Source organism: Colletotrichum higginsianum, chromosome 4, assembly GCF_001672515.1.
Source record: "Colletotrichum higginsianum IMI 349063 chromosome 4, whole genome shotgun sequence".
In the NCBI taxonomy this organism is placed as follows: Eukaryota; Fungi; Ascomycota; class Sordariomycetes; order Glomerellales; family Glomerellaceae; genus Colletotrichum; species Colletotrichum higginsianum.
In genome coordinates, this window is record NC_030957.1 from 1,813,293 (window position 1) to 1,830,104 (window position 16,812).

Consider the following 16,812-nt stretch of genomic DNA (forward strand, 5'->3'; position numbering starts at 1 on the left):
GTATCTGCTGGCAACGTGCATTCCGTGTCGATTGGTTGAAGCTACCGTCGTCTGCCCCAGCCTGGCGCGTCCCTGACAAAATTCTGGCTCCTGTCATTACCTCGTCTTCAGAGACGTGAGCCGGTTTTGGGGTTGATAGGCTAGGACGCGAAGTGGTACCGGCTTGTTGGTCGTTGGCAGCGGCTCGGCCAAGGCCTGAGATATCTCTCGCAACCCGGTGGGTTACCAGAGACGGCCGAGCATCAGTGATAGGAAGCGTGGAAGCGATTAGTGAGGCCGAAGATGTCGGCAATGACTCTTCTTGGGAAGCCGAAAGTAGCACCGTCGGTCGAGTAGAAGTCTTGACGGGAAAACCACTCTCCGCCGGTCGATCCTGCGGACTTGAATCAAACTTGATCGATTTCATGCGCCGCTTCTTATTGGGACCTTCCGCCTTAACTTCGGGGCTCTTAGCGTCCTTATAAGTGGATGGAACCATGCTTCCCTGACCACAGGGTGGGCTTGTGACAGCTTGTGATGTCGTAGCCAAGCGTGCAGCCATACGGTTGACAGGCGGCGTGGCCTCGAGGAGAGCATCAGGAATAGCTGTTTCCAGCTCCTCTTCCACACCGGCGCTGCTTGAAGGAAAAGCCTCGATCGGGCGACGCTTGGACCCAACAACAGGCGGAATGTGCCGTTTAGGGGCTGACTGTATGGGCGGCGAAGACGCTATCTGAGGGCTGCTCGGGCGGTCTGGCGGAGGAGACCGGGAAGGAAATTTGGATGCTCCAGACGGGCGTTCAGTTGCAACCTGTGACCTGATAGACGGTGCTGGTGATGGTGTAACATGCTGTCGTCTTGGAGTACAAGGAGACCTCTGAGGAGACTCTGACCAGGAGCTAATGGGCGTTTCAGGGTTAGAGCTTGAGTGATTTCCATTCTCTTGTTCATGACTTGGTGCTGTCAGAGCTGCATGTTCTGCCTCAGCTAGTCCATTGGAGCCAAGTGTGTTCGGCTTCTGGGCAGCAGGCGGTAGTGTGCGGGAGGTGTGTAGATATGTGACGTTCTCGAGGGCTTTCGGTGGCAAGTTGACAGTTCCCTGGCGAGGATGACGTTTCATAACCGAGATCCATGAATCCTCACGATCTAGGAGTGTTTGCTGGTCCTTTGGTATTCTTGTGAATTTCTCAGGTATAGGGGTTCCGTTGGCAAGACCAAAAGGGGCTGATGGGTTAGACGAGCCTGGGCTGCTTGTTGAACTAGCCATGATGGCAACAACAAGGGCCGCAGCTGTGAGCGAGCTCTGTAAATTCCTGCATTCAAGGCTGGCTGGTTGCTGGTGTAACTGGAATCGCAGGAAAGTGGAGTTGAAGTTGATAGGCTTGATGTTCAGTAGCTCACAAAACCAAAGGGCGATGCCGAAAGGAACAGGCACACAGGCCAAGTCCTTTGGTTAGATATTGCAGCTGTGTTGGGGCTGTAGAGATTTCTGTGAATTGTGAATGTTGAAAGGTTAATCATAGCGACGCGCCTGAGTAGAAACCAAGGTCGCTCTGACGCGTTTTTTGGTGTTGCAGGGGATGAAGGCTGTCCCACCCGCCTGAACACAGACAAAGTGGAAGCAGTTGCGGGGTTCTTTTCTGGTTGGTCTCCAAGATGGGTTCGGAGAGTGGAGAAATGCTGGCTTGACCTTGACTGGGGCGGAGGGTCTGTCGTTGTGGCCCGAGCTTTTGAATATGCACATACCTGAGTAGCAAGATATCCATCCATACCGCTTACAGGTACATATGCCAAGGTACCTAGGTATCTTTGCATCAAGTCTTGGATGTGGGTCAGCCGGTTACAGCCCGACTGTGACTGGTGTTCCGCCTGGCGCCGGGGGACGGCAACGGATACCGGGTAAAGTCCATCCACATGCGCTGTAACAGCTGCAACCAGGTATGAAAGAGCGAGAGAGCCAAGGTACCTACCTACCTTGCTTTGCCCAGGCCGCTGCAACGGCTTTTTGGACTGCACCCAAGCTGCCAGAACCAACCATTCCAAGACTCATAGGCGCACTAACGCCACCTTCTGGAAAGTGTCGGAGACTTAGGAGGAAGGCTGCCAGCGCTTGCCAACTGTCAGCGCAACTGAACGTCGCTGCTGATGCTGCGTCATCTCACCTGTTTGGTGATTGTATCAACCTGCAGATATCCGAACCTCACGCGCCTACACCTTTGAGGGATAGCGCTGCCAGGCTTCCAGTAGTCTGCGGATAGTCCGCCTCTGAAAAAGCATCCGGCACAGTCTTGAAGACATCAGCCCGCCCTGCACCGTCGCAGAAGACGCGTGGGGAACCAAGACGACTTACCACACCTTTTCTCTCCTTCGCCCAAACACCTCTCTCACACACACGCACCCATAGCCTGCCTGACCTTTGCCACGTCGTTTCTCCTCTTCGTCACCCGCGCCCCTCTTGGACCCTTGAGCTTGCCTACGGCCCGGTCGAAACCCCCACCGATTTCTACACTACGACGCCCGAGGAACCTCTCAAATCGCTGCCGACGAAGGACCCCCTCTCGAAGATTCCATACCGCTCGCTGCAACGAATCGCGATTACACAACATAGACTGGGTCCTACTGCTGGCCAGGACTTATCGACGAAGAGAAGGGGCTGCTAGACTAGGAGGCGTCTCACGAATAATTCTGCCATCCGCACTCGCTATGGCATCTTGACACTGCAAGATGCCAGCGCTGTACACGATATAGGAACTCCAAGAGCCCCTCTATGGCCCAGTCGTCGCATCCGTGCTCACACAAGATGGCGAGCAACAACATCCCCAAACCAAATTCTCCCGCCGTTCTTTCGACGCCCCCGAGCTTCAGGAGTCGCCATGATTCCATCAATTCAATATCTACGGCTTCGCAGGCCGACAAAGATCAGCTGGCACATACTCTCAACAGGATCCATACGTCAGCAAGCCAGTCCGACTCCTTGACAACGTTCAACGACTTCGCTCCTCCGCCCGTGTCTCTTCCGGCGGCAGAAACAAAGGTCCTGGCGGGAGAATTGGTCCAGAATGGGCTCAGCGGGCTCTACAGCCGCCTGAAGGAGGCCGTTGGTGCCGTCGGTGCCAGACAGCAAGACGCGGACGATGGTGATAGCTTCGACGCTGCTTCAAAACGCAGCACCAGCACCTCGGCCACCACCCCGAAGATACCGATCGCCTCGCTCGCTCGAGCCGAAACCGCTGCTACGGGCTCGTCGTTCAACTCGGGAACGACCCACGACAGCCCCATGACCGCCACGTCGTCGGGAATCAACACTGCCATGTCTGATAGTCAGCCACACCCACCACAGTCGTCCAAGGCCACCTCCATTTCCGCCATGACAGCCTCCAAGTCGAGTGCTTCTAGCCGACAGACCATACCTAGTGTAGCAAAGGCCTCCGCCGTCACTGCCATCAATCCCGAGGTTGCCCCGGCTACAGCACCGAGAAGCGTGGCGCGAATGGATGATGGGCCAGGCCGGTCATCCGGAAGACGAAGTATCAGTAAACAGCCTGATCCCCGGCCGCTCGTCATCGGTGCCGAGAGCTTGCACAAGTTCGACGTTCTGGAGCCCAAACACGGTGGAGGCACCGATCGAAGCTATACGAGCGGCCGGCCGAGACGCGAAGACGTCGCTGTGGATGGCCCTGCGGACAAGGCCTTGAGTCCGATCAAGACCAATGCACCCCAGTTGCCCAAGTTGCAAACGACAGACCCGCGTTCTCCCGTGTCCTCCACTGCGTCTATGATGCTTGCGCCCAAGAGGCCGGCTGTCATTGACCGCATTAGTCGCTCCAGGTCGCCGGGCTACGCGCCGTCAAGGTCGTCGTCAATGGAGCATGTCACCGCCGAGCCTAGTCCGATCAGTACGACTGCTCACGACTCTGTTTATCACGACTCCTTCGCCCACGACTCCCAGCCCAAGCATGGAAGAACCGGTGCCCTGCGTATTCCGGGCACGACGACTAATGAGGGCGCGCCTGATCAGGTGAACGCCAGGCTTGATAGGATGCGGAGGCAGGTGTTGAGCAAAGAGTTCTGGATGGCTGATGAAACGTGCAAAGAATGTTTCATATGCGGCCAGCCATTCTCGGCCTTTAGAAGAAAGCATCACTGCCGGACCTGCGGCTGCATCTTCGATTCCAAATGCACATCGATCATTCCAGCTTCAAAATTTGGAATGACTGGGACGCTGAGAGTGTGCAAAACTTGCTTGAAGGTCATCAACCAGCGACTTTATGAAGGAAGCGGCTCTGACGACTCTGGAGACGACTCGTTCCTACCAGCATTCTTTCGCCAAACCAAGGCAACCCCAAAGGTCACGCAGGCGGAGGCCGAGCCCGAAGAGCCCAGCTTTGCTGACCGAATGGAAGATTTGGGCGACTCCAGATCTGTCCAAACACCCATGATGGCAATCCCTGCGACCAGGAGAATCAACGATTCCAATCGAAACTCGGCAATTCTGGAGATTGACGCTCCACAACTCAGCCGTCCCAGCTCCTCTCGGTCTTTGAGATCACTAACGTCGGCGAATCGGCCCCAGTCATCAGGACATAGGCGGCATCACTCAAAGCATCACAATAATTTCATGGCGAGGTTCAAGCCAATGCCGGACGACAGGGCACCGTTCCGCAAAGGGATTACGGAGGAGATGGCCAAAAAACCAAAGTATCCTGCCTTCCACGACGACAACATCATCGACCCTGAGTTGGCTGCCTATATGTCAGACGAGTCCAGCGGTGATGAACAGATGAGCATATTTGCCACCATGTCAAACGCCGACTTACAGCCGTCTAGCTACGACCATGAAAAATCGAGTTTTGGACCGTTTCTCAGCACAGGGCGAAGGCACCGCCTTGGCCGCGGTGAAAAGAGTGTCAGTGGGTTGAGCTTCACAAGCCGTGGGATGGATGACAACGCTGGTTCCGGAAGCATCATTGGTCACAACCGCCCAGGGAGGAGACGCAACCTGAGCAACGTGAGCCACCAGATGCGTTCCCCGCGCCCCAAGTCCGGCATCTTCAACAAGGGCCCTTCGGTATCAAACGAGAACATGTTTGCAATCGAAAACCCAGCGATTGAGGCTACGAAGCTGACGAGAAGCGAATCGATGCAAGCAGACAAACAGCCGCAGGTGGAGCTCAACCCATCTAGCATGCTGCATGTGAAGAGGTTGTTGCATCAGCTACTCGAGGACTCGGGCATACCGAACGTGCCTGCATGGGAAAGGGCTTTGGTTCCCATCCTGCTCCAGTGCACTGACGATGTGACCCCTGACATCAGGGTGGGAGACGACATGGACATACGGCACTACGTCAAGCTTAAGAAAATCCCGGGAGGTAAACCAGGCGATACAAGCTACGTTTCGGGTGTCATTTTCACAAAAAACCTCGCCCTCAAGAGCATGCCCCGGCGCATTCTCAATCCCCGCATAGTCATCGTTTCCTTCCCGATCGAATATCAGCGGCACCAGCAACACTTCATGAGCCTACAGCCAGTCATCGAACAGGAGAAAGAGTTTTTGCGGATTGTCGTCAACCGCATCATCAACCTTCGTCCCCAACTACTTCTTTGCGAAAAGTCCGTTTCGGGTGTTGCGTTGCAGTATCTGTCAGAGGCTAACATTGCTGTTGCCTACAACGTCAAGCCTTCAGTCATCGAAGCAGTATCACGCTGTGCAGAGACTGACATCATCTCCTCTCTCGACATGCTGGCTCTACAGGTTCAAGTCGGTCGGTCTGGTGGTTTCGAAGTCAAGACCTATGTTAACAAGAACTACCCCGGGAAGAAAAAGACGTACATCTTTCTATCCGGATGTTCTGAGAAATTGGGGTGCACCATCGCTCTCCGCGGAGACTCGACGGAGGTTCTTTCGAAGATGAAAAAGATCACCGAGTTCATGGTCTATGTCGTCTACAACTTGAAGTTGGAGACATGCCTGATGAGAGATGAGTATATCCAACTACCCGCTGAACCAGAAGAGTCGCCATCACTGGCATCATCCCTTCGCCAGCACCCAGAAGATGCCCCTCGCTCTCTTAGCGCGTCAACGGAGATTGGAAAGAATGGTCCGCAGATCACCAAAACATCACCCACCGACTCTGAGCTCCCGTCTCAAACGAGTGACGGCACATCTTTGGTCACTGCTGAAGGGACCGTGTCGTCCGATCAAACCGAGGAGCCAGCGACGGAGGAACGGCCCACTCTTTTATCTCTTCACGCGTCTCATGTTCCGCCCACGTCTCCCGAGTCTCAAGTGCCAGAAGACGTGCCGATGCCGACATACTATAGCGATATGGTGGCGAGATACGAGACAAAGATTTTGTCGGCGTCCCCGTTCGTCAAGTTCGCTCAGCCTTACTTGCTCATGAAGGCAAGAGAGCAGGAGCGGAGGCTCGTTTACCTGAAGCGTTTGCGGGACCAGGACGTAGTAGAAGAGCAGATCGACGCTGAAAAGTCCAAGTCGCAGAAGTTCCAGCTCATCAAACCTGAAATGGTCCACGCCATTGGTCAGAAGGCGCCACGGCAGGTCATGGAGATCTTACATGCCGTCCACGATGCCGAATACGACAAGGCTCTGTACAATTACCAGACCCAAACAAGGCAGTGGGAGAACTACATTCAGGGCAACCTTGATCTGTTCGATCCCTATTCCCACCAGAATATCGTCGTGCTGTATTCGGTCATCTGCTCAGAGACAAAGATCCCCTGCTCCGAACCAGGGCTAATTGCAATCGCATTTTACGATGAGCACGTTGACGAAAGCGGCAGCATGGATCCGGACTGCACTCTCGGCCAATATATCGAAGACTTGTGCATTAGCAAGGACTCGATCTGTACCTCCAACGGGTGCGACCGAAAGATGACAGGGCATCATCGTACTTATGTGCACGATGAGTCGCGAGTCACTATATTCGTTGAGCCAGCAGCCAAAAGGCGCAACTTGGACGGCATCACAATGTGGAGCTACTGCAAAACGTGTAAAAAGGACTCTCCTGAGATGGGCATGTCTGACAGCACGTGGAAGTACTCTTTTGGCAAATACCTCGAGCTCCTCTTTTGGAGCAGGGGCCTGCGGCTCCATGAGATCACTGGCTGCCCTCATGATCATCATCGCGACCACATTCGATACTTTCACTTCCGCGACACTTGGGTCCGGATCCACTACGACCCTATCGATCTCCTCGAAATCATCGTCCCAAGAGCTCGTATCACCTGGAAGGTTGAGAACGATCTCAAGCTCAAAAACGAGATTTTCAACAAGATTGAGGAGCGTTGGGCTCGTTTCATTAATTCCGTCAAACTTAGACTCAAGAGCATACGCATTGACAGCGTCTTGCCCGAGAAGGCGGATGCGTGTAAAGCCGAGGTCGACAGACTCGCCAAAAAGGCACATGACGATCAAGTCGCCTTGATACGCAAACTTCAGGAGACATACGTCAATTCCAAGTACTACGAGGTCATCCCGTTCAATGCCATTGTGAGGGAGATGCTGGAGAAGGCTGGTGACTGGGACGCCTCGTTCACAAAGTTCGAGACTGATTTCCTGCCCGACAAGGACTTGCGGCAGTTGACGATGATTCAACTTAAGAAAATCTTTACCGACAATGAGTCGAGGGAGTCTCTTCCCTCAATAGATGGCAACTCAACTGTTGATTCCGGGGAGCCCCCCTCTCAGACATTCTCTGACGCAGACGAGAAAGTTTCAACCCAACCCACGGATCCAACAGAGCCGAACCAAGAAGGGGCTACAGGGCCAGCCGAGGAAGAGCATGGGAAACAGGTAGAGCCCGGGCAGGAGGGTCTGGAAGAAAAAGAAGCCTGTCTGTCGTCAGAGCCTGAAAAGGAAGCTGAGCAAGTCGAAACAAAGGAGGACACCGCTGGCAGGGAGGTTCCTGAATTGTCTTCGGAAGCTAGCAAAAGTGACACACCGAACGACACTGCGCTGCACAGAGTGGAATCCCTAGACTTGGCCACCACTCCGAATTCGCCGAAAGCCAAGGGGCTCTTTCCCTTGGCCCCCATCAACCCGGTTGGGGAGACGTCAGCAACTGCTAGCAATGCCGAGCCGACGTCCCCTATCGTGGCTAGGCCACCGCTTTCGACAGCATCAACCAACATCTCCCTTTCCGAGAAGGTCGAGCAACTTCGCCGTGAGCAACAGATCATGGGTGCCGAAACATCCCAAGGCGGTGAGCCATCTGAGGCGTCAAAAGCAAATCTGGAACGAGCTTTGGCTCGCAGGGCTCCGATGGTTAGGACCCTATCGCAGCCGGCGCAAACGTTACCGAGGTCCCAGTCTAGCTTTGCCAAATCAATCGTGCCGAAGGATACTATGGGAGCCAACGATGCCTCGAGTGAAACGTCATTCAAGGTAGATAAAAAACCGTTTGACCGGTTGGCATTGGGAATGAAAAGTCATAGGAAGGCTGGCCCCTCTTCCATCCCTCGGCTTATCACCAAGAAGAAAGATACCCACGTGTCGTCTCAGGTATCTCGGATCGCACGGCATTTTGAACAGTTGAGTCGCGAGTTTGAGAAAGAAAGGCAACGGGAGGACCGCAGGAAGCGCCTTGCCAAGGGCCATCAACCTCGTGCAGGTTTGCCACGCTCAGCCACCAAGGCCATTGTGGAAGTCTACCACAATATCGACAATGCCGTACAAGAACCTGGGCCGTCGAATAGCAGCGAGATCAAGATTCTCGAGCCCAAGACAGCGCCAGTCACCCCAGCACCTTTGGGGACTGTGCAAACGGAACCCGACATGATGCCACCCATGGAAGAGTCGCACCCCGCACCAGAGGCTCCTCCTCTGACTGAAGAGCATCATGTCGGCGGGGAGACTGACGATACCGCGACCGTCACTGCTAGCCACGGTGGATCCGATGACGAGGGGCAGAGCGATACTGAGCAGTCCATTCTGGATGATCTGCTGCCCGACGTCAAAGAATTGGCCGACTCTCTTGAGCCCAGCACGGAAATTCCCCTGGAGCTGCCAAAGCATCAAAAGACCAGCTTGATGAAGATGCTCACCAACTTCTGGGCTGAACGGTCTGCGAGTGGTTGGCCCCAGCTGGACTATCCAGTCAACGCAAGCGATCACATCTTCCTGGATTCCGATGTGATTGTCAGGGAGGACGAACCTAGCTCCGTGATCGCATTCGCCCTAAGTTCCGATGACTACCGCACAAAGTTGACCGACATCCGCCGCCAAGAACGCATGGCGATGCAAAAGGATTACGAGCCCAACTTTGACGGCAGGTCTTCAGGGCTGTCTGACACTGGTGGCGAATTCATGATGGAAGAGGGCGAGCTGGAGAAGAGTCTGCTCAGAGCAACAGGCACACATCTGAAATACCAGTTCAAGGAAGGGTCTGCAACCATGCTCTGCAAGATCTTCTATGCCGAACAGTTTGATGCGCTGCGTCGCAAATGCGGCGTTGCAGATCGAATCGTCGAATCCCTCTCTCGGTGTTTGAAGTGGGACTCCAAGGGCGGTAAGACAAAGTCGGTCTTCCTCAAGACCCTCGACGACCGCTTAGTTCTCAAGGTGAGACGTAATGTCCTATTTGGTCCCTACCAAGTCCCGTGTGTCCTGTCTAATCTATAATTGATAACTGACCATCAACGCAGGGCCTATCACCGATTGAGACATCGGCTTTCCTGCGATTTGCACCAGCTTACTTTAGCATCATGGCAGAGGCTCTGTTTCATGACTTGCCCTCTGTCATTGCCAAGATGCTGGGTTTCTTCCAGCTAATTATCAAGAACCCAGTCACCGGCGTCGAGATTAAGCTGGACCTGCTACTCATGGAAAACCTATTCTATGATCGCGGCCCGACACGGCTCTTTGACCTTAAGGGTTCTATGCGCAATCGCAAGATTCAGTCCACGGGCGAGCAGAACGAGGTTCTCCTGGATGAAAACATGGTGGAGTTCATCTACGAATCTCCTTTGTTTGCTCGCGAGCATTCCAAAAAGCTTCTGAGAGCATCCGTAAGTCGCTAGTATCAAAATGCGGGCAACAAAAATACTGACGTTTGTCCAGGTCTGGAACGATACTCTGTTCCTCGCAAGGCAGAACGTCATGGATTACTCCTTGATGATTGCTGTAGACGAGGCCAGAAAGGAGCTGGTCGTTGGTATTATCGATTGTATCCGGACGTACACATGGGACAAGAAGCTCGAAAGCTGGATCAAGGATCGTGGGTTTGCGGGCGGTGGCAGAAATCGTCCGACGGTGACGAGTCCCAAGGAGTACAAGTCACGTTTCCGGGAGGCGATGGCCAGGTATGTATCTACGGGACTTACTTGCGTCCCGAGGAGTATCAGCTAACACGATGTCAGATACATTCTCCAGGCGCCAAATTGCTGGCACCAGTTCGGCGTGCCCCAACTCAACAACACTATGAGGACGCGGTTCGAATCAGATGCGAAGGCTGAGTAGTCGCGCCACTGCCCACTGGCAGCGAAAGCCACAAGATGTGTTCAAGCCTGACAGCTGCTGGATATAGCAAGGAAGGAGAGTTACATTGCATTGCTGGCGTTTGACACAGAATAAACCGGATGGGTATGGATTAGGCATGCATGGAGTAGGTCGAGTTTCAGCAACGGTTGGCTCATTGAATGTCACCGTAACAAAGTATATTAGCGTGCGACGTTGACGAATAACGGCCTTGGATTTCAGATACCCGGTAATGAATCAATGACCGCTGAAATACACTAGTTGTGTGATGGAACTGATCCGAGATGAAGCTTGGTTGCCTCGAGAACCGTACACCATCATCAACAGCTGTCTCGCTTGGTAAACGTAGATAAGGTAGGTAGGTACCTTACACAGCAGGTGTGCACGGAGCAATGGCCCACTTGGAAGTGGTCCTCAGGGCCAGCCTATTGAATACCTACCGGACCGGCACCTACCAACCTACCTAGGTAGGTACCTCTTCTGCTCGGTACTGAACTTGCTTAGATTCGACACTCACTCAACCCTGTCCGCCTTACACCAACTCGACGGGGTTTGAACTTTACGTACATTTTCTTCACTCACACAACACAGTTGTAATGTCAATAGACCTAAACTGGGAGACGCTCACGACCGGGCCAGATGGGGAGGCCCTGGCTCTCCGTATCCGCGATTTCATCCACACAAAGTTTCAGGCCGTACCCTTGCCGCGCTTCATCAAGTCGGTCAAAGTACACGACTTCGAGTTCGGCGCTATCGCTCCGGAGCTGGAGCTTAAAGACATCACCGACCCCTTGCCGGACTTTTACGAAGACAACTCCGACATTGAGGATGACGAGGACGAAGAGCAGGCTCTCGACGAGCCGCCTCAGTTGCAACACTTCCCCAAGAGCGAGCTGAGCGCCGGTGAGAGGAGGAGACAGCGCGAGGAAGCGTCGATGCCGCCGAGGCTCAGCATGCACGCCCTCAGGGGCCAGTCCGGGGACTTTCCCAGCCCGTTCCTGGGTGTCTCTACGCCGGGCATCTTGGGTGGCACGTCGAACCTCCACTATTTCCAGTCGCACCTCGGCACGGGGTGGTCGGGAACGCAGACACCACTCGCGGCGGTGGCCGGGGCGCACATGGGCAGCAGGCTCGACTCGTCGGCCATCATGTCGCCCGCGGGTTCACCGCCGCCGCCGAGCCACAGCCGGAACCCCTCGCAGAGCTCCATCTCCGTGAGCGATTTCAACCCGACACTGGCGCAGCTGCGCGAGAAGTCGAGCGTGTCGACGCTGGCCCCGACATCGGCAGGGGCCTCGAGGCCACCAACTAGGGATACGCACCTAGCCGGGTCGGCGATCCAGGAGGAGGACGAAGATGGGCAGGAGCACGGGGAGGGGGAGGAGGAAGGGGACGCGCCGCGGTTCAGGGAGCCGAGGCCGGAGGACTTGCAGGCGGTGTTTCGGATCCGATATGCCGGGGATGTACGGCTGCGGCTGACGGCGGAGATTTTACTGGACTATCCGATGCCGAGCTTTGTGGGGATCCCGGTACAGCTGAGTGTTACGGGTCTGACGTTCGACGGGGTTGGGGTGATGGCACACATTCGCAAGAGGGTACACTTCTGCTTCTTGAGCCCCGAGGACGCGGCCACGGCGGTGGGCGCGGACGACGCGGGTCCCAGCGAGCCGGGGAAAAGGTTTGGCGGGCTGTTGCAGGAGATCCAGGTCGAGAGCGAGATTGGGCTCAGAGATGGCGGGAAGCAGAGTCTTAAGAACGTGGGCAAGGTGGAGAGGTTCGTGCTGGAGCAGGTGAGGAGGATATTCGAGAACGAGTTCGTGTATCCCAGCTTCTGGACATTTTTGGTCTGAGAAGCCGACGAATGCTCTGGGCTTCACTGCGGTACACTTCACGAGGCATGAAAAGCATGGTTGGTCATTAGGGGCTTCAAGGGCAGGCAAATACGGCAGGGAAAAGAAAACAAAAGTAAGGAAAGCAGATGATGCGAATTCGCTTTACTTTGACATTCATCCCCATCTCAACAGAGCAACAAAACATTCCCGCTCGATAGCTCCGTCTTCCTACGTCAGAGTACTCTTGAACCCCTGGTAGGCCTGCTGGATATCCATCTCGAGCTCGCGAGCCTGTTGCTCACTCAGCTCGTCCGTGGCCTTCATCTGGTTTAGCGTGATGAGCCACTGCACGATCTTGCCCCTGCTGTCGAAGTCACGGTCCGTCACCTTGTTGACCGACTGGATGACGTCGGATAGCAGGGGGTGCAGCTGGTCCTTAGAAAGTAGGCCCAGCTTGACGGCATCGAGGAAGGTGATGAACTCCTGCGTCGCCTCTAGGATAAGCGTGCCGCTCGTGTTACCGGCGGCTGACGGGGCCGGGGCGGCGCTCGAGGAGGCGGTGACGGTTGTTGAAGGCATGCCGACTCGGATGCGCTCCGTTGCGCGGGGGACTTCGAGCTGTTGTTGTTTTGGTAACGAGATCAGTCTCGAGAGTAAAGCGGGGGGTGATGGTAGAAAAACGACAATACGAACATCCCACTCTGCCTTGAATTCCTCTAGGCCACGAAATGCCTTGGCCACAGTCTCGTCGGCCAGGATAGACTTGTACTGCTTTAGGGACCGCTCGCAAATCTCGGTGTAGTCGGCTTCGGGGATGGCGTCTTTGAGGAAGGCCTTTTCGAGCTCGTCGAGAGTGACGATGATGCTGAAGATCTCGGCGAGAGAATCCTGCAGGTCGCGCTCGGCGCGAGTGTCGGCTAACTTTACCTCCTGTCGCGATGCATCATCTTGTTAGCTGGGCTGGTAGTCGGTGTTGTGGGGGGCGGGGCAGCTGGAGGGAGGAGGGACTGATGATGCGACAGGCGTTCCCCAGAGGACTCGGGACTTTGAATGGCATACCTCATCGAGATTGATGGTCGCTGAGAGCGTCGTATTTGGAATATAGCTATGCGGTGTAGGCGCATAGGGTTGCCGGGGCATCATCTTCGCGACTGTGTTGGGATCGCGGCCGGCGTCATGGTCGATCAGCAGCTTCCGAGCTGTCGAGCTTCCAGTGAACGCGTATCGCTTAGAGCCAAGGAACGTTTGACGGTATGGGCGGCCGCAGCGGTGCTTCCAGCAGCCCCCCCACTAAGAAATGGGGCAGCTTTCGAGAAACCAGTCCAAACCGGGATTAGCGCCTGTATCGATAAGCACCGATAAGCCAGAAAATTTTTGGGCGAGAGCAAGCGGTTCTCTGCGTGGAGGGAAAGTTTGAAAGTTACGGTCCCTGCAGCCAAATCTTCCTCCATCATCCACCGCAGGAGACCCCCTCAACAGAACGGAACCTCCCCCTTCATACCGTTCACCATGGGTTCCCAGAAGAAAAACCTCAAGGCGACGAAGAAGTTCGAGAAGAACCACCTGAAGGGTGTTCTGGACAAGAGGAAGGAGACGGCAAAGGTCAAGCAGCGCATGCAGGTCAAGGCCAAGAAGCAGTCCAAGAACACTAAGGATTCCGAATTCTTCAAGAAGGATGAGGCCGCTGCCAAGGCAAAGGCCAATGGCCACCAGAAGGACGCCAAGGTCAGCGCCATGAGCGTCGACGACTTCTTCCAGGGCGGCTTCGAGGACATCATCGACAAGAAGGACAAGAAGTCGGCGAAGAAGCTTGGCAAGCGGAAGCGCGATGCGCCCGCGGGAGAGGAGGGATCGGACTCGGACGCGGGCGACTTCTCCGGCGAGGATGAGCCCGTCGCCAGCGATAGCGAGGACGGTGGTAGCGACGATGACGAGAACCTCGGTATGACCAAGGAGGCCATGGACAAGCTCGCCCAGAACGACCCCGAATTCTACAAGTTCCTCAAGGAGAACGATCCGGAAGCCCTTGACTTTGACGAGAACGCCGACCTTGCCGAGGTAGACGAGCTCAGCGCCGGTAGCGACCACTCGGACGACGACGAGCAACCGAAAAAGAAGCGCAAGAAGGACGCCAAGAAGAAGGCCGCTCCGGAGGAGGAAGAAGTCCTCGTCGACAACGAGCTAACGCGCGAGATGGTGGCCAAGTGGAAGAAGCTGATTGAGGAGAAGCAGAGCTTGCGCGCCGCGAGACAGGTTGTTCTGGCCTTCCGCTGTGCGGCTCACCTCAACGAGGACGACGCCGATGACGAGAAGACGCAGAGATACACCATCTCCAGCCCCGAGGTCTTCCACGACATCCTGATCGTTGCCCTCAAGCAGATCCCCGAGATTATCTCGCACCACCTTCCCATCAAAGAATCGGCGTCCGGCAAAATCTACGTGCCTACCGACTCGAAGAAGTTCCACACGCTGTCCATCATGATCAAGACCTTTACCGCCTCTATTATCCACCTTCTCAGCACGCTGTCCGACGACTCGACCCTCAAGCTCACCATCGGTTCACTAGAGCCCTTGGTTCCCTACCTGATGTCTTTCCGGAAGCTCCTCAAGGCCCTCATCAAAACTGTTGTCAACTACTGGGCCAGACCGGCCAGCTCAGAAACCACCAAGATCACGTCCTTCCTTGTCTTGCGGAGACTCGTCGTCATCGGTGACAAGGGTATCCGCGAGACAGTTCTCAAGGCTGTGTACCAAGGGCTCGTCTCTAGCTGCAGAGCAACAAACATCAATACCATCCAGGGTATCAATCTGATGAAGAACTCGGCCGCAGAGTTGTGGGGTATCGACCAAACCGTTGGCTACACCACCGCCTTCACGTTCATCCGCCAACTGGCCATCCACCTTAGAAACAGCATTGTCAAGAAGGAAAAGGACGCCCACAAGATCGTCTACAATTGGCAGTACACCCACTCGCTCGACTTCTGGTCATGCGTGCTTTCCGAGCACTGCAGCTCCTTGAAGGAGGCGGAGGCGGGCAAGGAAAGCCAGCTGAAGCTCCTGATCTACCCGCTGGTGCAAGTCACGCTGGGTGCGATGCGCCTCATTCCCTCGCCCACATTCTTCCCCCTCCGCTTCCACCTGATCCGCTCCATCCTCCGCTTGTCTCGTGCGACCAACACCTACATCCCTCTCGCATCCGCTCTCATCGAGGTCCTCGAGTCAGCCGACATGAGACGTTTCCCCAAGGCGTCGTCGATCAAGCCCCTCGACTTCAACGTTGCGTACAAGGCGCCCAAGTCGTACCTCCGTACGCGTGTTTACCAAGACGGCGTTGGCGAGCAGGTTGTTGAGCTCTTCAGCGAGTACTTCACCATATGGGCCAAGAACATCGCGTTCCCCGAGTTCACGCTGCCTGTTCTCATCCAGCTGAAGCGCTGGGTCAAGCAGGCGCGCAAGATCAGCACGGGCAACAAGAACAACAAAGTCATCTCGCAGATCGTGCTGCTGGTGCAGAAGCTCGAGGCTAACGCCAAGTTTATTGAGGAGAAGCGTGCCAAGGTCGACTTTGCGCCCAAGGACCGCGCGCAGGTGGACGCGTTCCTGCGTGACTTTGACTGGGAGAAAACGCCTCTCGGCGCCTTCGTCGTCGTGCAGCGCAAGATTAGGGAGCAGAAGGCCAAGGCGCTCGAGGACGCGAGGAAGGAAGACGAGAAGAAGCGAAAGGAGGAGGAGAAGGATGCGCTCGCCGCGAATGCCGAAGACGACTCTGAGGAGGAGTACGCCGACGAGCTGATGGATGACGAGGCGGAGGAGGCGGAGGAAGATGATGACGAAGAAGAGGACGATGATGTGGAAGACGATGACGAGTAGAATCGTGCGGCCGTGGAGAGATGATCAAGATATATAAAAAGTGTTTTTTACGGCGTCGTCCGAGTATGCTGGTGTTCAGGTATATATCATGGAGGCTGATGCGACATAATTTCTGGAAGCTGCAGCCCTCAATACAAGCTTCTTCATTGTGATAGGTGGCGTTTCGATAGGTGAACAAATGCTGTCCGAGTTTCTTGCCTGTGCCGAAATGGTGTCGTTAGTCGGCTGCCTGTTACGCTACGGCGTTCGAGCATGTTGATGCCGTTTGCAGAGGAGGGCAATAATGCAAGATGAAGACTGAGGTGTGGCACGGCCTGCTAACGGAGACTACCTGGTAGAGGGAGCTTAGGTATATCAGCACCTACCTACCTAGGTAGTTCGGGAGCAGAAGTTTACAGGGGTTCTGTTAATGCACGCACCCACGCCGCTGAACCTCGTCCCCTGGTGATCCTTCCGGCAAACGTCTGCCTGAACAACATCCAACACCACCTGATCAACATCCATCTCACCCCGTGACTCAACCACGACTTGTTTCACTCATCCTCGCTCGTCAGATCTTTTTTTCTCCCTAAAAAACACCACACATATTGCTGTATCGGAACATCTTCAGAGTTCGGACATCCTACTCACGAGATC

The 16,812-nt window shown here is 55.1% G+C and overlaps 4 protein-coding genes across 4 annotated transcripts; 3 read left to right on the forward strand and 1 right to left on the reverse strand.

Annotated features, from left to right (window-relative positions):
* Positions 1-2,746: 2,746 nt before the first annotated feature.
* On the forward strand, positions 2,747-10,456 carry CH63R_05850 (phosphatidylinositol-4-phosphate 5-Kinase; the record flags this gene model as incomplete). The annotated part of the gene is made up of 4 exons (XM_018300825.1): positions 2,747-9,559; positions 9,643-10,005; positions 10,058-10,299; positions 10,357-10,456. The coding sequence occupies 4 exons, from the start codon at positions 2,747-2,749 to the stop codon at positions 10,454-10,456; spliced, it is 7,518 nt and encodes a 2,505-aa protein (XP_018158675.1).
* Positions 10,457-11,070: 614 nt separating this feature from the next.
* On the forward strand, positions 11,071-12,324 carry CH63R_05851 (Mitochondrial distribution and morphology protein 12; the record flags this gene model as incomplete). Its single annotated transcript, XM_018300826.1, has 1 exon — positions 11,071-12,324. One exon carries the CDS (start codon positions 11,071-11,073, stop codon positions 12,322-12,324), a length of 1,254 nt encoding a protein of 417 aa, XP_018158676.1.
* A 210-nt stretch (positions 12,325-12,534) lies between these two features.
* On the reverse strand, positions 12,535-13,449 carry CH63R_05852 (VPS28 protein; the record flags this gene model as incomplete). The annotated part of the gene is made up of 2 exons (XM_018300827.1): positions 12,535-13,236; positions 13,366-13,449. 2 exons carry the CDS (start codon positions 13,447-13,449, stop codon positions 12,535-12,537), a joined length of 786 nt encoding a protein of 261 aa, XP_018158677.1.
* A 366-nt stretch (positions 13,450-13,815) lies between these two features.
* On the forward strand, positions 13,816-16,176 carry CH63R_05853 (Noc2p family protein; the record flags this gene model as incomplete). Its single annotated transcript, XM_018300828.1, has 1 exon — positions 13,816-16,176. The coding sequence occupies one exon, from the start codon at positions 13,816-13,818 to the stop codon at positions 16,174-16,176; it is 2,361 nt and encodes a 786-aa protein (XP_018158678.1).
* Between the last annotated feature and the right edge of the window lie 636 nt (positions 16,177-16,812).